Source organism: Anguilla rostrata, chromosome 3 (assembly GCF_018555375.3).
Source record: "Anguilla rostrata isolate EN2019 chromosome 3, ASM1855537v3, whole genome shotgun sequence".
NCBI lineage: Eukaryota > Metazoa > Chordata > Actinopteri > Anguilliformes > Anguillidae > Anguilla > Anguilla rostrata.
Genome location: NC_057935.1, coordinates 27,606,499 through 27,626,551, shown reverse-complemented (window position 1 = coordinate 27,626,551; position 20,053 = coordinate 27,606,499). Strand labels below are relative to the sequence as shown.

At 41.7% G+C, this 20,053-nt stretch overlaps 1 protein-coding gene across 8 annotated transcripts in view; it reads left to right on the top strand.

Moving 5' to 3' along the window:
* Positions 1–450: 450 nt before the first annotated feature.
* The window catches only part of LOC135250601 (actin remodeling regulator NHS-like), a 121,009-nt gene continuing 101,406 nt past the window's right edge, over positions 451–20,053 (top strand). For all 8 annotated transcript variants that reach the window (XM_064327093.1, XM_064327092.1, XM_064327090.1 and 5 more), the window contains exon 1: positions 451–950. In XM_064327093.1, coding sequence (XP_064183163.1) covers positions 671–950 — 280 coding nt within the window. In that variant the 5' untranslated portion in view covers positions 451–670. The remainder of the gene's footprint in view (positions 951–20,053) is intronic.

Here is a 20,053-nt window from a genome sequence, read left to right as displayed (position 1 = left end):
TCACTTTTTCACACATCCCCGTGTTATTTCAGTTACTGAGCTATTTTTATTTTCAAAGAAGACCATTTGGCAACATAAATAACCACTGAGTGAATTTTATGGACAAATAGGAAATATTTACGATATGAGACGATTATCAACACACGGTTTTAAATAGCCGTAAAACCAGTTCGATTTCCTTTTCAGCGCTGACTGATCGTGTTTAGACAGAATGCTTGTGTATATGCCTATTAAGCGTAAAATATTTGTCAGTGTTTTCCAGATATTTCTGTAAGCATATTGCTCTGCAACTTGTTTTTGACAACCACACGAACAATGCGTTTTTACTGACTCCATGCGGTTACTTGGGAGAATCGCTGCCATTCCAGATCCCAGGATGTGCGTTTGGAGTTTCTCTCCGGGTTTTGCAGAAATCTTTTTCAAACGCACCTCTCTTAGAAGCATTGAAAAAATAGCAACGATGGGCAACTGATGATCAGAGGACCAGCGAAGATCCAGCTCCGAAGGAAGGCTGCGCTACTCTCTATCTGTGTGTGATCTTAACCGTAAGAGAGGGAAAGGATGGAGAATTTTAAGCTGTTTTGGGGAAATTTGGATTGAGGGGGACAAGAACCTATGCGATTGTGCTCTTGGATCTGACTATTTTTGGGGACCTATTTTGACTTGCAAAATGCCATTCGCCAAAAGGATCGTCGAACCTCAGTTACTGTGCAGGCACGCGATTCCGAATGATGAGGGCTTGCTTTTTGAGGATCTGTGTTCAATCAACAATGTGGCTCTTTCTCGGACCTTGCGGCAGCTCTCCGACCTGGCCAAGCACGCCTGCTCGCTGTTTCAGGAGCTGGAGAACGAGATAATCTCCACGAACCAGCGGGTTTGGGTTCTGCAGAACAAAATAGGCAGAATTCAGCAGACCGCCAGCGGACTAGATCCTAAACAGGAGGCAGTGCGTGAGTACCTGATTTACAGAATAGCCTACGTCAGTCTGTTCAGTGATGTTCATTAAACCTACAAGTACAACCATTCTCATACAGTAGGTATGGTTCTGGAATTTGAAAAAAATTCAATCACCCAGAATGGTCTTGCGGTGAATGGTTGTTGCTGTACATGGGGGCCACACGTCTGAATGTATCTCCTCCACCACCGTGCCCTCGCGTATACGGGTTGATGAAATTACAAGTCAGCAAGTCAATTCCGGTTGTAGGCTACAGCAGGCTACCTTACTGACTCTTAATGTAAAAATCAAGTCATGGTATTTGGTTGTGTACTAGAGTAGCCTAATGTGAAAGCTTTTGATATTTTGGATGGAGGGGTGTATCCTGCGTGTGCAGCGGTGAAGGCGCCGGCATCTTCATCAGCATCTCTGAGCTTATCGATGTGGGGAGAACAGCTATCGGTGCAGGTGAAGAACGCTGTTCGCAGATTCGAATTCATGGCAATATTTGTCATTGGCTGACCGTTTCTTCTCTGCGATGGTGCAACCCACTTCACCGAAACCACATATTATTATTATTATTATTATTATTATTATTGGAATTTACGTTCTTTTCAATTAATTAATACTTTTTTAAAAACAAAGATTAAATGTGGTCTCTCAAAACGAGGCTGATGACTACGGTGATGCAAATCTCAGTCATTCATAGTTTGATGAAAAGATGGATATGAGACACATTTATAAAGGCCAGGGCTGAGATATATCCCCATGCTACCCAGCTGAACGAGTGATCTTAGTGTATGCCTCCCTTCCGACATATAACCCGAAAAAACTGTCTGACATAGCACATCATGACATTGTCGAAAGAAATGTAATAGACAGGCTGCACACTGTTTTAATTGCTATCTTTCAATCGGCATGATATGTAAACAAGTATGCTATCCTTTGCCTGCGACGCCTGTCATTGCTATGCCGATGAACCGAACCCCGCTTGAAAACAGGCTAGAAACTGTGAACACGTTAGGGTAGCCTGATATGATCAGTGTAATAAACGGGCAGAAGGACAGGTTAAAACTGAAATGCTGTGCCTAAGAAATAATGGGTATGTATTTATGGTATCCAATGGAAATGTATGAAATTTAGCAAGATTTAAATACAAATGTGAATGACCACATTTTGACTTGGTATGACTACACTGCTTAACATCCTGGAGAAAATATACTTCCCATACTCACAGCTATAAGACTGATTCAGATATATCGTTGTGAAATGGAAACGCCACACGTGCTAGTGAGTAAGAAAACTGACACCATTTTTAAAAGGGATTTCAGATACCTCTCTCTCTCTCTCTCTCTCTCTCTCTCTCTCTCTCTCTCTCTCTGACATTCAGTAATGTTGTGGTAATATTAGTCCTGGTTTTCTTACACTAAAAACAGATGTCCTGATACAGATGTGCTTCATCAATTTGCATTTGTAGAAATCAGAAGCTGTGCAGATGTTGGTATAATGTTAGACACAGACTCGCTGCAGTCTGGGCTGAATTGCATGGGAATATAAGGCTGCAGTCTGTGCCTGAACCAGTGAGGGTGGATTTGCATTTTTGTTTTTTATTTAACTGAGATGAGATTCATATTTTACTATAATAATTTTGGTGAAATGTAATTGTACGTGGCAAGTAATTATATTTAACTTCTAAAATTCAATTCCACATACAGTAACTCTTCAGTTGCATGTGAACTAAATCAATAAACTGCCTTGACTGAAAATGTTAAGCCAGGTTGGCAGCCTAATGCCTAATGCATGTTGAGATGTGCCCTTGCAAATCTATATGGCATAATTTCCTTCATTTAGGATTCTTCCAATTAGGAAGCCCATCAGTAGATGTATGCCTAGCTGGTGTTCCTTATTGGCTGTTTGTCTGCCTGAAGTGACTTACTGACAGTGTGTCTACATGAGATTTTCCTAGTCGCTGTTTGTCATCCCTTTTTCCCCCTGAAGGCTTTCTCTAAGTGAAGTTCCTCATTGGCTGTGTGTCTCTCTCATGCTCCTCATTGGCTCTGTCTACTTCAGGTCTCTTATTGGCTGTATGTCTCCCTGAGGTTTCTTGTTGACTGTGTATTCCTTGCATTCTGCCTCTCCAAGGACACAGAGGGGAAGTGGTGCTGAAATTGTCTGTGTCAGGTTATCCTAGCAAAGTGCTCCACACAGCCACAGGCCTGAGAATGGCAGTGACACAAATACATCTGATATGGTCAGTGCTGGGGGTGAACACACAAGCAGGTAGGACAGTTTTGAGGGTGCTAATGGCTGGAAAGTTCAAGTTACAGGCTTAGGAAGGCTGGTTTTCCATAACCATAGTTTGTCATGGAGCAGCAGCAATCACCAACCATGTCATTGTCAAATGGGATGTGCTGTTTCCTGTCCTTCTCAGAAATGGTCTTGATGATTTCCCCTGGTTTCTCAGTATGCAGATGGAGTCTCATTTGCTGTCTGTCTTGATGGTTATAGATGCCCAACCTACCTTCCTGTTTTGGTCAAGGCTATGCTTCCTTAGAGGCTAGACAGGTATGGATTTTCCCTACAGTTGAAATTGTGCTATGCTTTTAGGGAAGGCAAATCCTCAAGACAGAATTCTTCACGGATCAGCTGAACCCTTAACAGCCCAGTTTGTTCTCACCTTTAAGTGCTTTGGTCTGAAAATGCTCATAGTGAACACTGCCAAATGTGATGCTGGTCGAATCTAACCCAAACTATATCCAAACACAATTCAGATCTGATTTGGCCAAATCCAATTCTTGTTCAGACCACCATTAAATGTGACACATCCAGAATATCAAACAAACAAATACATTACTTATTTCCCTGAATATTTTTGCCCCAAATACAACATTATTATTACAATGCCATACAATACGTCTTGAAGAAATAATTTGTATACATGTTGTGAAATATATCACTGTATTTAATGACTATGTTCTTGGAAGCGTCTTGTGTACCCTGTAAACAAAACCACTTGAAAAGATTATTAAAAATTCCCGGTTAACTTGTGGTTCAAATTCTGCAGCTGTTGAGAACCCCTGACAGTCAGAAGTTTCCACAAAAGATCCCTCATCTGATAATTGTCCTCAATTGTATTTTTGAATGAGTGTTTTCTAAAGTGTATCTAGACAATAGCACACTAATCTGAATGAGAAGTAGTGTAAATGTAACTTTGGTGACCCCCTGTAGTGATTGGGGGTAGAGGGATGGGGGTCTTTTTTTTACAAGGGGATAGCAAATCATCCTGAAGATGACCATCACTGATAGAGAGAGCAGAGCTATTGGTGTCCTGCTGTGGAATGGTGACTCTGCAGGGTTAGGAGTGGTTCAGCCTTTCAATGGCAGAAGACATTAAGATGTCCGGAATGACTTGTCCATATGAAATGGAATATACTGCAATGAACAATATATTTGTGGGTTTATAAATATAAAATTATGAATTTGTTTTATAGCAGTGCATTTTAAAAATACAAATATTTCAATGTTGGAAACTTGAAATAATTTGTATATATGTATTGTGAAGTGTTGCAGTATCTTTTCTGATCTTGATAACACATTTATGTTAAATTCAATTTCATTTGTTTAGCACTTTTTACAGAGAACTGTCACAAAGACACTTTTACAGAGTAGCAAGACATGGGGCAGAGCCAAAAGAGCAAACAGTGCAAACACCAGGCCTGAACCCCCAAATAGCATATGTTCATATATTTCTTTTATTCCTTTTCTGTAAAGGCACATGCATGCCTTGTGCATAAGGTGTACATACTAATAGCATTAATTCCCTCACAAAATTAGCATTTCATGGATTTGTTCTCATGCATAAGGTTTTATTGCTCAGGTCCTCCAAATAAATCACTGTGTGATGTGTCTCATATGTTAGGAGTATACATGCACTGAAACAGTAATGGGTTTCGTAAAATCAATTGATTCAGATTAAAATACCTTTCCATCCAGGCGTTGTACCTCCTGATATTTACGGTTATAAAACAGTTACAGGTCCAACAGATTTACTACCGGTTTATTCCCTGCAGAGATGTGTTTATACTCCAAATCTCACTCATGCCAAGCAGGACGCTGACACAATTAGGTCAAATGTTGTACACTCAATTACAAAGTCTCCCGACAGCCAGGCTGTCGGGAAAGGCGTGGTATCTTTGAGAGTTTCAGTTTCGCTGTGCTTTTACTATGACAAACCATGTGAGGCTCATCAACAACACACCATTTCTCACTGTGGAGTTTGAATTTTGGGTCGGTTTATACAGTACTGTTTTTGTTCCCATTTAAAGAAATGCCGTTATGCACACAGAGTGAGGCGCTGCAGCCTCTCCTGCCCTTGTGATGGCCCGTGTGCGTTTCCTAGTTCCACTGAAATGTTTCTTGGATTAGCTCCAGAGATTTTATTGTTCTTTTTTAAGGTCTCGGCTCTTCCTTAGATTGATGCTATTCTGTGAATGTTGTTTGAAGTGTATCCCAGAATGTGGGGTCTGGGAGTAGCCAAAAAGCAGGTGAAGCAGAGGAGTCTGTGTGTGATGGAATATATGGGTGACTTTTAAATGACTGGAAAGCAGTTAAGTGCATTGGGGCATTTGGATTACCATCACAGAGAGAGTGCAGTGAGCAATCTCAAATCAAGTGGCACCAGGGCCAGGCCCATGCTGGGTCATTGGTTTATAAAAAAAGGTCAAGGCTTAATTCCCTATAGATTTTATGCCTTTTAAATACTTGTGTAAAAATCTGTCTCTTCTTTCCAGCATTTGTGGAAGCTCACAACACAACCAATGATAAACTTTTATTCATTAAGCCTAAAACTCCATCAGTTACTCACCACTCTATGAGAGAAAAAAGGCTGCATTTTCGTAGTTTTTTTCTGTTTGGATCCTGCACGTGAAAGGCACGTTATTATATTTTTTGATCAGTATAGATCCATAATGTTTGCCACTAATGTATTTAATTTGGTATACATTTAGCTGAAATTGAATAAATAGAAACATTTCTTAATTTCATTTTGTTGGGTTGAATTAGAATAAAACTCAATAATAAAAAAATAACACTTTGAGCATGCTTCAAACTGATTGGTAACCACATCAAAGTGAGCTGATTGGTTAAAATCAGAGTGCATGTTAGCTTAACTTGCTGATACAATGTGGATTGCCTGAGGTGTTTTGCGAAGCCCTAAAATGTAACGACCATGGCTGCCCCCGAAAGTAAGGCATCCATAGTTACTCCTTAAATGGAAATGAGCATGAGCATGTCCCCCCTAAGCTTCAGAACACACCCTTCCTTCGGGGGGGGGGAGGGCTGTCAAGGTTCCCAGTCCACTCTGTTTAGACAGGTCTCTTCCTCTGACACACCATTAACCGCAAAACCCAGACCACTGCTTGACCTGTCCCACCCCGAGTCCTACCCAATGCCAGTGGGACCGGAGCGCTTTGTGCCAGTTTATTTTGGTTTGACATGTACCCCTGGTTTTTACTAATCAATCTGTGGCCCTTCTTCGCAAGGAGGCTAGAATTACCCTCATGGGTCATTGCTCAAGTGGAAAACAGCTTTTTGAAGGAACTAATTCTATGCACTTCCTTTGTAGCAATGGAATATACTGAAAATGTACAAATATAAAGTATATTATCAAGATATTGCAGGACATGAAATATAGGGGCAAATGATAACAAATTCTGGGCTGTAAAATATATTTGTCCTTGTTCAAAAGTCTACATATTTACAGTATAGCAGTATATTCCATTTCCGTGAGGGTACTTCTGGGTGGTGCAAATTAATCCATCATCCTTTTAGGGATGAGAGAGTGTAGCGCTACCCAGAGTTACTATGATTGATTGCTTTAGGTGAAAAAAATAAACATTTTGAGGAAAGTTATCCCATACCTTTCCCATTCTGACTGCATGTGGCTGCCAGCATACCTGCCCCTGCCAGGCCAGACACCCAGGCCATAGAGGACCCAGGAGAAAAAAGCACATTTAGAAATGTATGGAAAGTGAAATATTTACATTCTAGGCATTTAGCAGACACTTTTATTCACAGCAACTGCAACCTCTAGTTCAAGTCTAGTTCACTTACCATTATACTACACTGTCACCTCAACAGGTCCTGAGTGCAACCACCCACCCAATCACCCCCCACCGCTCCTTCCTTCCTCCCCACCTCCACTTTTGACTTGGGGGATGGCATTGTTTCCCCTCTGCATGCTCTTTCAACCACAGCTCTTTTCAAGCAAGCAAGGTGTACCGCACGCCCACAGGCAGGCACAGTGGAGATTAACAGCGCTATAGTATGCTGACCGGTAATGACCGGATACTCCAAATTGTGTTGGGAATTGGATGTACTCAGCCCATGCTGGGTGCCAAGTTTATAAAAAACGAAAAAAGAAAGAATGCTTAGTTATGAAAATGGCATGATGCATCACACAACATCAAATATGCCAGGTACCATGTTTGTCCCTAAAAAATGTCTCCTAAAATTTCTCCTATGTGCGTGTAAAGTTTGTGAAAAGTGAAACATGATTTGTTTTAAGCCTTTCCAGATATTCATTGTGACTACCCAAATTGTATAACCTCTTGAATCTGTAGCGTGCAAGGGGAACTCATTCGTTTTAAATGGAGTTTCTGTGTGTCTGGCAATAGACGGACGAGGTGTGATATCTGGTAGGGAGACTGACGGTGTTTCAGGGTCATGTCTGAGGCTTGGACTGGGACTGGGTTCCAGCACAGCAGGTGCAGTGTGGCTGTTGCATTATGGACAGTAGGGGGGAAAGAATGTGAAATATCTGCCTAGGAGCTTCTTTGCCATTGCTGCGGTGTGCTGCATGTTGAGTATCCCTTATGGAAACGGAATACACAAAACATATATTGCAATTTTAATATATTAAGATATTTTAAAAATAACACTTCACAATAAAAGGGCAAATATCAAAATGATTGCCATTTTCAGATATTGAAATATATTTTTGAAATACACATCACACATTTCCCTAAGGTGAGCCGTATGGAGCGACATAGCTCAGGAGGTAAGAGCGGTTGTCTGGCAGTCGGAGGGTTGCTGGTTCGATCCCCGCTCTGGGCGTGTCAAAGTGTCCCTGAGCAAGACACTGAACCCCTGACTGCTCTGGTGAATGAGAGGCATCAATTGTAAAGCGCTTTGGATAAAAGCGCTATATAAATGCAGTCCATTTACCATCCTTTGTGAAAAATTAGAGAGTTGTATCATAACATTGCTGTTACATTTTAAATATTATTTTAGCATGTGTTGCTTTGAGTCCTTCTTAAAGGTAGTGATGGGATATTACAGTTTCAGGGAGCTCGTATTAGGTCCCTCTACAATGAGCTGTCCGTCACTGTCTTGTTTGAACCAGTAAAAACACTTTGCTCCCCCACAGGAAAACACAATGATTGGCTCAAATCAGTGCGTCACTGATATAGCAGCCCTGCCCATTTCTGAGCCCATGCAACCTCTGCCTCACATCATTACAATAAACCTGCCCTTCTTCAGCCATTCTGTGGCGTGCAATCTCATGGAAACTCAGCATAAGGAAGTTCTTGAAGTCAGGAGACTTGTTCCCAGGAGAGTGGTCGTAAGCATCCTCTGTGTGGAGATTGTGATGAGACCAGAGCTGAGTGACACTAATGGTCTCTGTACTGTATAATCGCAGGAAGGAGCAGGGCGCGGTGGGGCCTTTTTTTCCCACAGAGATGATCTCACATGTAGAAGTCTGTAGGAATGTGAGTCCCTGCAATTATTTTGGAAACAGGCGCTTACCTTTACTTGGGGGGCGGGGTTTCATTTTCAAGAAAGTAGAAATGTGCGGTGTGTGCTTTACCTGAGGGAGGCGTGCCTGTGATCTTCGACCCCCGTGCATGGACGAGCTGGTCCGCCCGAGGAGATTAGTACAGCTGCCACTCGTCGTCCTGAAGAACAGTGGGCCCGTGGCACATGGTAGCCATTACAGGTGTCTAATTAGGAGGGAGGATTTGATGTATGCATGTTCTCTAGGGCGGCTGGCTTTGCTTCCGCAGCTTTGGTTATGAGGTGGAGAAGTTTTACACGTTTGTGCTGAGATTGATGTCATCAATTTTAAAATCAGACCTTTCATACTGCTGTTCTTTCATGACCACAAATCTATAGTTATAAACAGCCCCTCTAAGTTGGATGTTTATTAATGCAGGTTTAGTTATTGCTTTTGCAAATTCTTGGGAATGAAATATGGACCAGTTTTTAAATATGACATTGTCTGTCACTACATTATATTTTGCGGATTGCAGTTTTTTTCACACTGGCAAATTCATATTCTGTTTGTATCTATATCATTTTAGTTACAGTTAGTTTCGTTATTATACCCGGAAGAGAGAAGCATCTTTCTGTAGGAGTAAGAGAATAACCTTTATCCTGTGAAACTGGAATAATGTGTTCTAATATAGTCCTGGCTGGTTTTTAACTTGATGTTGTTTGCTGGCATAAGCTTGGTAAATCCATCTCTCAAATAGAACAATGATTATGTTTTTACTGTGAAATAATGAATAATTTATAGTCAGTCTAATTAATTCAGTGGTACTGTTATTAACCTGTTATTTTGTACGTAACTCAAGATTCTAAATACATAATGTATAAAGTGCGTTTAATTTTGAAATTATAAGTGCCTATCAGAGGGTCATGTGTGCATTTGTTTTCCTGAATTGTGCATATTAAAACAATGTGGAAATGGAATTTAGCCACACTTGTTGTTTTTTCATCATGATATGAATTTTTAACTGCTTGTAAAAAAGAGAATAATGTTTTCAATGAATTCTCCATCTTGAGAGAGACTGAAAATTAATATTATTGTTTGCTTTCCATGTTTTTATGGTCATGGGATGGTTTTTTTATGGTATGGGATTTTTAAAAATATCAATCTTCTCTCTTTGTCTACCCGTCTCTTGTTCTCCGTCCACGTGTTTCTTCATCTCTCTCCTTTTTTCTCTCTCTCTCCTTTCCCTCCCCTCTGTGTCTCTGTTTCTCCTTCACTCTCTCTCACTGGCTCTCCCTCTCTCTCACTAGCTCTCCTTCTCTCTGTTTCTCCCCCCTGTCTCTGAGGATGAACCTGTATTGGATGCTGTTGTGCTTGTGTGAAGTCTGCATAGTAACAGTGGTCAAGGGAGGCACAGCCTAGCCTTCTGCATGGTTCCTCTGTGCTAAATTTCCCCCCGGTCTATAAGCCCCTGGAGCAAAAATGGGTGTCGTGTTCATCTCTCCTCTTTATCAGTGACTTTGAGGCAAGGCGGTGAGATGGCAGAAGGGTAGCGTTGCTAATCGGATCGTTGTAATGATGCACACGTGGGTACCTATGGAACAGAAATATGAATGCTGCGGACGGTCTGAGTCTGATTGTTTCTCTCCTCCGTGTAGCACTATGTCTTTCTTTTTCTTGCTCTTTTTTCTCTGTTGCAGTCTTCCTCCCTGCAGCGTGCTTATACAGCAGTTAGTAATGAGAACCTCAGAAAGTCTGTGAGCCACACCCTACAGTGCTCCAGAGTGATGAAACACACAATAACCTACGTTGGTGGGGGGGTGGGGGGATATTGGAGAGAGAGAGAGGGGGGGGGGGAGGAGATGGTGTGTGTGTGTTCTCATATAGCAGCAGACACATCAGATGAATCCCTGTTGTTTAATCCTGTTTGACTGATGCTAGGTTTTGAGTTGTGACGCTCTCTTAAATGGGAATATTCTTGCTGGCATGAGCACTGGTAATAAAGAGTCTGTGTTTGTCCTGCATGTTTGTTTATTGGCAGGTTGAGTTTGCAAGGCTCTGTGCTCCATCGCACCAGTTTGTGTTTCCAAACTATACAGTATACAGCACAATAATTAGCAGTGTCTGATTTTTAGGGGTCTGAAGCTGGGATATTGTAGTCATTGTAATGTGCACCTTAAACTTTATAATTAATTTTTCTGTAGAGCACTTTTCTAGCCACAGGTTCAAAGTGCTTCGTAAGAGCTCAATCAAATGTAATAACGCAGTACACATAATAAAACTACACATAGAAAAGAGGACATTGAAATAAATAATGTACATTTTGAAAAGCTGAAAATTTAAAAACTACATCAATAAAAATAAAAATAAGGAAATAATCATGCATTTCACAAATACCAGTTGTGATTTGTGTGTTAATTAATTGTTAAAAAGTGGTTAGTTAGAGTCCATCATTCAGGATGGCAAACATCCTTCATGGTAAAACATCACTGTCGTTATTTTACTTTTGTGCAAATATTAACTACGGAGAGCCAATGAACTCAGATGTCTGCATGTGACATTGTGCTAATCCAGCTATTACGGGAGGTGAGATGATGGCATTAAAACAAATACACCATACCAAAATTATCTCCTTTATAGGTTTGCTGGTTTTCTATGATAGTGTTTGATATACAGTATCAACAACTAGAATTACTACATGTACAAAACATTTCTATGCTGCAGTCTGCATTATGTCAGGGGATTTTAAATTCTGTATAAAATGAATGTATACGCCTTTATTTAACTTATTTAACACAGCTTATCTCTGTTGAGATAATTTTATCATGTGCATCTCTATTGTCGTTCAAAGGCTGTTCAGGGCTGCAGCTATGAATTCTTAGGCCTGGGATAAAATATATTAGAAGGGCGTCCCCCAGATTTTTAAAATTTATTTTTGTTTACACCCCATATCCCGGGACCCCTTCGGGCCTGCCAGCCCCCACCACCCCCCACCCCCCACGCCCCTCGCCCCCCATCTGCAGTCGTGCCTGCATTTGTGAGAGATGTTTAAGGCTTGTGTCAAGGCATTGTCTGCATGTCTGCCAAAACATGTGCATTTTCTGGGGTCCAATCAGAAGTAAGGCTTAAAGGAATGGTCCAATCAGAGGTGAGGCTCGACGGTGTTCCACAGGGCAGGATCTGTGCATATGGTGCATATGCTGCACACCAGTCCTGAAAAGACCGCCTGATGCAACACACAGAGATTAACCCAATTTTAGAACACATGTTGTTATAATCTGTCACTCTCTCTCTCTCTCTCTCTCTCTCTCTCTCACACACACACACATGCACAAGCACACACACGCACAACACAAACTTGCACTGGGGTGAGTGGGTATGCATTGATGAAGAGTTGCCCCTAATTATAGAGCCATTTCAGGGACGACCCACTCTCATCCTCACCCCCCCCCCCCCCCCTTAGTCCCCACCTCCATTGCCCAACTTTCAAAACAATACTTACAATGTACAGAACAATGATCTCAGGCAGGGATGATGATCGGATTTTTGTTTTGGAGTGAGACCTCTGGAGTGTAGGGGTGCCGATTATCCTTCAGAGCTTCTCTCCCGCACTGGAGCTGCTTGTGCTATGCCTGAAACAATTGGGAAGGCCACCACACCTTATTTTTATTTGGCTGGTTCCTCTCACTTCCAATTCATGTGGTTTCCAGTGAGCTGTTCAGTCAGGTCAAAAGAAGTCCAGAAAGCCAGTGAAATTACATTTGGAAAACCACAAAATGCCTACACCCCTAGGAGCAGTGAGCCACGCTCTCCACACATGCTTTGGAAATGGGCCCAGTGGTTGGAATAATTAGGGAGAGTGGCAAAGGTGGTGTGTGGAATAGCGGGTGGGAATGTGTGTGCTTGTTTGTAAAAGGGATGGGGTGGAAAAGAAAGTTTGGGTTGTCTTGCTGATGAATGGCTAAGCTAAGAAGAGAAGACGTGTGTGAGCCATTTGAGTTCCAGTGGGAACTGCAGGCAACGGAAAGCAAGTGCATTCACATGCAGTTGTATTTCTGCTCAGGGCTGTGGAGAGGCATGTCTGGACCAGTGAACCACAGTGCAGCCACTAATGAATCTGTGTCCCTTGAAGATATGGCTATGACACACCTGGACTTATAATGTACATATATAATGGAATTGTGTTCCAAATCCTTTGTGAGAAGCCTATTAGAGTCCCATTGCAGGCTTTTAAGAAAGTTAGAAATTGTACATTTTTGTAGATAGCGGAACCTGATAATAAGCATGGTGACAATTATTCGGTATGTCCTATGGATGTCCTTCATCAATTTTCTTGACTGGAATTAGCAGTTTCTGTGTCTGAACTCTTCTAATTTAAGACATCATTGCTACTGTATATCTGGAACTTTGGGTCTAGGAAACCTCTACTTCTTGTTTGTTCAAAGGTTAGATGAGAGGTCTTTGAGCACAGGATTGTTGATGCAAAGGTTAAATTCTGTTTTTGTAAAACCACTGAGAGCCTTGATTAAGGCACGAATGGTTAAGGCTCCATGCTGTGGCGCATGGATGATTGAACCCGGACCGTGCCAGTGCCGACTGTGACTGGTAGCTCCATAGGGTGATGCACAATTGCCGATTGCATCACCCAGGGTATGGGAGGTTTGTTTGGATAGGGGTCCACATTTCACCGCTCTGTAGCAACTCCAGGTGGTTGATGTGAGCTTAGCTGTAGTATGCAATGTGAAAACAACTGGCAACACCATGTGTTTTGGAGTACAACTGCAGTTGTCTACTCTCTCCAGGACCAGCAGCCCAGGCTTAGATGGCCCAACCTCACATTATTCCCCCCAAAAAGGAAAAAAGCAGGACCCCTACCATGAAGACTACTCAGGGCCTATGTTCTTAGAGCACCAGACCTAAACTGATCTAGGATCAAGTTAGGCTTTTAGCTCATAATGGATAAGGCTCAGATATGGACAGAGGAAGTTTTATGCTAAGTTAGTGGTCCTGCTATGAGATGCCTAATGAATATGGGCCCAGGTCTGCATTCTCCCAGGGTTTGTTTACTTGCACTCATTTATCATGGGAAATCTCCATCGAGACGTAGAACCAAGATGGCTACCAACTTAATCATTTCGTCAATCCGTTTAAGGCAAGAAGTGGGACTGTCATCAACCACTCTAGCCTTTGCTTTTGTTCCCTCTGTTGGAGTCTATTAAATCCACATAAATGCCAGACCATATCCCGCAAGTCTTTGCAAGGCTTAGAATGTCCTCTAAATTTTGGTCAGAGCTGCATATGTCAAAATAGACAACAGTCGATTTACTATACCACAATGAGAGAGAAAATGCATGAAATACTTTATTAATGAATAAAAATGCACTAGCCTTTGATGTGCTGGGTTCCAATTTAATTAAATGACTATTTCACATGACAGTTTATACACAAAATCTTGGTAGCCTGCAAACAACCTTTTCCTATATTTAGCAGCTAAATACTGCCTCCATGGTTAGTCTTTATAATCATCACTGTGTTGTAGAACTCCTGATGTTCCACTCTTTAGAAGTGGGAAGACTTAGGAAGTGCTCACTCGTGGGATGTCTGTGTTCCCTTGTCTGAGGTATTTGTTCTGAATGGTGGGATAAAGGGAAGCATGTGACATTGAATGGATTAGAGCAGGGGCCTTAACCTAGGATAAAGCTAGTTAATGAAGGAGAAAGAAATAATTGACCTTGCGGGGATGCAAGACCCCTGGAAGCTGGTTTCAGATCAGACATAATGGAGGTTCCTGGTGGTCGCTTGGAGAAAGCAATAAAAGAATCCATTAGCCTCCCTGACTGGTCTCTAGGAGGGCTTTATTGGTCTTCCTTTCAAGACTAGTTTTATTTACTGACTGCAGTATATTGCTGGTTTTCCAGAAGAAGAGACTTGATCTTCAGTTAGCTATTGCTTGGAGTGGTTTGCAGTGGTACATCTGCTGATTGCTCACCTGTTTTTTCACAGTGCTGTTTTAAACTAGTTATGTTATGTAACACACCTGAAAAATTTGTTTTCTTTGTGTTGATTTTATCCTGATTGTCAGGCCATTATTTTACCAAGTCACCTGGCAGTTCTTTCTTTGGTTACACCCAAGCCCAGGAATGTAAAACCCAAAGCTTGATTTTATATAAATGCTTGTTATGAAGAAGACCATGAGCAGGTCTACCATACTACCATCTAATTTCCTCCAAAAAAATCACTGTTATGGCTTCACATCAAAGATTTTCTTCCTGTTTGGTGCCCATCAGCAGAGGCCTTTTGACTCCCACAAATTTCAGTGCTAAAATGGGAAGTATATAAAAACCTGTGATTATATGCTCTCTTCTTTCTCTATGCTATTATTAAATCCTTTACCTTTCAGCTTCAAATATCTTTGCACGCCCAGAACCTCCCCCCACCCACCTCCACCACCACACCTTTTTTAATGTCTTATTCAGTCTTTCAGTTTAGTGACTAGATTGATTTTCTTGGAGAGCTCAGCATCTTCTTTATTTGGATCTTGGATCACAGAGCAGGAGGTCAAGATAGTTGCATGGCTGAGAGGAGTCAGGTTTAATGGAGTTTGGAGCTCTAAAACCCTTTTCCACCCGGCCTTGTGAGTTCTTGCCCAGTCCACCTGCAGTAAGTCTACCCAGTACCTCAGCTCCCCTCTGACAAATCCCTAATTCATGAGATCTTATAATTAACTTTACCTCTACACTCTTATCTTCTCTAAAACCATTTACTTTGCCCGTGGAGTTTACAGAAATGACATTACATGGGATGAAAAAATGACTTTTTCCACCGAAAAAACCTGATGCATGCATATGAATCCTTGGAAAACAACTGGTAGGGGTGACATATTCTGACATGGTCAAAACATTCTTGCTGAGAATTTCCATCTCCATTTGTGCCATTCCAAGGAGTGCCATTAAACATGAGCATTGCAATCATTGACTGTTATCAACCTGGATGGCTGTGAGAGGACTGATCAGTTAAAGAGTTCACAATTTAGGCAGGCAGACTGAGACACTGGTGGATGTGAGGAAGTTCAGGGTTTCTCATTGTAGTGGCCTCCCATGTAGTTGGCAGGAAACTATTTTTATGCCTCCGGCCATTACGTTTTCGAGTTGTCCGTCTGTCCGTCCGTCCCAATTCTCGTGAACGCGATGTCTCAGGAACGCCTTGAGGGAATTTCTTCAAATTTGGCACAAACGTCCACTTGGACTCAAGGATGAACTAATTACATTTTGGTGGTCAAAGGTCAAGGTCACTGTAACCTCACAAAACACGTTGTTTTACCCAAGAATTAATACGCTAATTATGACAAAGTTTCACACAAATGTTTAATAGGATAAAATGATAAAGTGATGACATTTTATATCCAAACTGGCTACTGGTTGGCGGAGGCATACAACTGCGAGGCGGTATTTCTAGTTTTAAGTGAGTTATAATTCCAGCTTCCTCAGAAGGATTGTGGTAGGAATCTGTGCAGAAGACATTATGGAAAAAAAATTCACAGCAAAAAGACAAGAGTGATGTGGGAAGGAATGAGTGAATTGTTCCAGAGTGAATTATAAAAAAGAGGTAAAAGGAAAAAAGGAAACAAATAAGCAGTATGCGATGAGGTAGTCTGCTTTTGTGCTGTTTTGACAAAGAAATGGACAAGTTAAAATATAATGTAACTGTATCACTCCCTGTTGTGATTAAAAATATATGTCTTAAAGACAAAAGTGACAACACAATGTAGCATTTTATCACCCCACTCCTTCTCCAGCTGTGCGAGTCCTCCAGCCAGATAGTGTACACAGTCTGTGGACATCAGGTGTGGCCAGGTTTGGTTTTCTGGTTCACTTCAGGTTTACTTCATCTCCTTATTATCCACCAATGCTTTCATTCCAGCAGTCTTCCATTGCTCTGCCAAGACCATTGACCAATGATTTTCATTCTTCTGATTCTGCTGATCCTCATCTTGACTACTTCACCTTCATCTGTACTGTCTGCTAGTGGACTGCTGCAGTGCCAATTCACAATATACTGGTGGGCAGGTGGCAAGTGGGTGCTCAGGGTTTGCTGGCTGGGACATTGACTTTATGAAGCACGTAAGTGTTCTACTTTCATAATGCTAGCCTGTGAGGTGGCTCTGTGACTGTGACCCACATCCCAAAAGGAGGAGAAGATGCAAGGAGAACAGAAGCACCTGCAACATATACAACTAAAATATTCACCAGCTAGTTTTTATACAGCATCCAGGCCAGTATAACATTCCTAAGCTTTGACGGAAGTTTAGAAAATTCCCCCAAATGCAGGAAGTTTTTAAAGTGAGTACATGATTTGTTCGGTCAGAATTATGCGTACCTTAGCTCCTAACTCCACCTGCACTGAACTGTCACATTCTGCATACCTGAACCCAGCAGGAATACACTCTGTCCATCTTCTGGGAGAGTTCACGTGAACTCTCTGTACCTTCATTCGATCCAACGGTATAACCCGAATTGCTTCTGAAAATTATAAAAGTAAGATAAGAAGATCTATTAAATGTAACTAAATGTGCCATCTCAAATACTTGTATGGGAGTCAATTAAAGATGGGGACTTTGGGGAAAATCTGGCAGTTTGGCGGCCGCCCCTCAGAAGCCAGTTGTTGTCACCCTTGATGTTAGGTTCTGCTTAACCTCCTTGCCTCACAAACATAGGCCAAATACCCACACTTTTCAGATTATGTAGTTTTGAAAAGAAGCCATGCTGTGAAAAACATAATTTGCCTAAGCCTGTGTAGCTGACAGATTCCTGCTTCTTAACGGTGTGCCCTACTTTCTCCTTTACAGTCAGTCTTCTTCTACAGTACTTTTAATGTTTAATGCACTTTGATTTTCACAGCAAGACCCGTACGTCCAAGTAATGCGCTGCGAGATGGGGGAGGTGGGGGGCTAGTAACCAAATTCTCCTTACTGCCGTACTTTTTAAATGCTACACGGTGAGCAGGTGGAAGGGTGCAGTTATAATTGACTTTCGGACAGGAGGATCTGTAATGTTGGCCATGCTGCTAAACTTTAATTCTTTTATTTGTGATGTTGCATTTTGTTTCTTTCATTCATGATTTAGCATTATGTTTAATGCTGGCCTTCCACTAGATGATATTTTAAGCGATTTCTTAGGAGTCATGGTAAATCTTTCCAGTTTTACCTCAGTCGATGCGCGCCCCCCGTCACAATTCACGATTTGTGTGAGATTGTATTGAGACTGCTCTGGCTGAGTTTGTGACAGTCTTTTTCTCGTCTTTACTGTTATGACAAAATCAAACATGTTTAATATTGCCTTGAGTCGTTAGCCTTAGTTCAAAAGGTTTGTGATGGTCAACGACACAATTTATAATTATACACTACCAACAGCCAATAGGTGCGTTGTCTTTAGCACTGTCCAGGCGGCATTTATATTGCAGGACAGCATCGGTAATGTACCTATTTGTATCATTGCACATCAGCGATTTCAATGGCCGATCTGCACAAAAACGCCTTTGCCTTTATTACTAGGTGTGTTCTTCCTGAAATTAAAAAAAAAAAAAACTGAACACACACATCCATAACATTATAATGAAACAAAATAAGTTTTTATGAGACATGCTGAACAATACAAATACTCTCCACAAAGCCAGAAATGGGACATATTATAAAAATGTACCCAAAATGGTTGTAATTCACATCAAATATTGGCATGTTGGCCCAGACAGTAATAGAATTATCATAGAATCTTGGAGTTTTTCTTTTTTGGAATCTCAGTAGGTTTTTCAGCTGGAATTATTCTTTGCGTGCCCAGTAAAATTCACTGACATGGTTGTTCCAGATGTGAATTACACTGGTGAAAATTACAGCATCTGACCTCCCCTAATTAAACTAATCCAGTCCGGACAGGGCTTTTGTCTGGCATCAGCACAAGGGTAGCGAGTTTCCGACAGGAAGAGGAGGACTAGGATTAAAAATCTCAAAAATAATCCTGTTGGAATCTTATAAATGTGTGAAACTGCAAGATTCCCAGTCTTTGCAGTATCTTAAGATGTGTGGACCTCTAGGACTGAAAACCCACGATTTAGGACAGATTGTTGTTAAATGTGAAAGTGCGTAAAATTTTACTTAGAAGTCATCTAGAAGTCGTATGGGAGGCATTAGAGTTCAATTAATTCTGAGAACTTCACTGTGTATGCTGTTACTCACAATGCCCTATTTTCCTACTCATGTTTTCACAGCTGTAAGACCAGACATGGCTGTGTACACTTACACTTTTGATTTACGCACAGTTTGCCAGGATGTTCAATGTTATGAAGATTACCAGATTGCAGGAACACCAGACTGCATCACTGTGTGCCTAATTGTTTGGACACTGCTTTCCATCTCTGTTACTTGGCAGGAGAGACACTGCTTCCTCTTCTGTCTTTGCTCTTCTTCCTGATTCTTCTCTATTAGCATCAGACTGGTTCTGGCCTCAAGCCTGTCCTCTGAACTGATGTAGTGAACAGAATTTATACTGCTGGTTTGTAGGCCTGTTTCTTCATAATTGTCAGTGATTTTGAAATCTATTAGCCAGTTCTGAACTGGGAGGGTTTCAGTCTCCGGCCACACAATATACCCAGTGGCATGCACTGCACATCTTTCCATTTCTGTGAAATTACTAGCTGCAAGCATCTGTATGAACATGAGACAGTGAAACAGCGGTCATTCATACCCTGGTAGTTTGACCGCGCTTAGCAGTAGAAGGTGTTTGACCCCACGAGCTAGTGGTCTCCTTCTGATGCCTTGCCCAGCCGTCGGCTCTCCTGGGCCAACCAGCAACCAGAGACTGATTTAGGAATCCAATCCCAGAGAAATCCTGGATTTCCTCCAGTTTTGGACAGGCTCCCACCACCTGCAGTTGTCTTACACAACCTGATCAGGGCTTTGCTTTTTTCATGTTACTGCTGTTGGAACTGGAGGCAGGGAGGGAAGAAGGGGGAGGGGGGTGTGTGAGGCTCGCTCTGCAGACGGGATATTTGTGCTCATCGGCAGTACACAAGATGACATTTAAGAATCCTCTGGGAGAACCGCAATGACGCGTCAGTTTAATGACTCCTGCAGGCTGCCAAAACCACACCGGACTTCTGAGCCCACCTGCTGAGCTCCAGCAAGCAAACATCCTATAGGAGCTAACCTGGCGAAGTACAGCGGCACATACAGCTGGGGCATCTGCTTAAAATTCTTTCTCAAATTTTCTATATAGCAGACCCCCTTATCCGGAGCAAAAGCTGTGAAAGAGTGAAAGAACCCTGCGTTTATATAAACTCCCTCACAGAAACGCCTT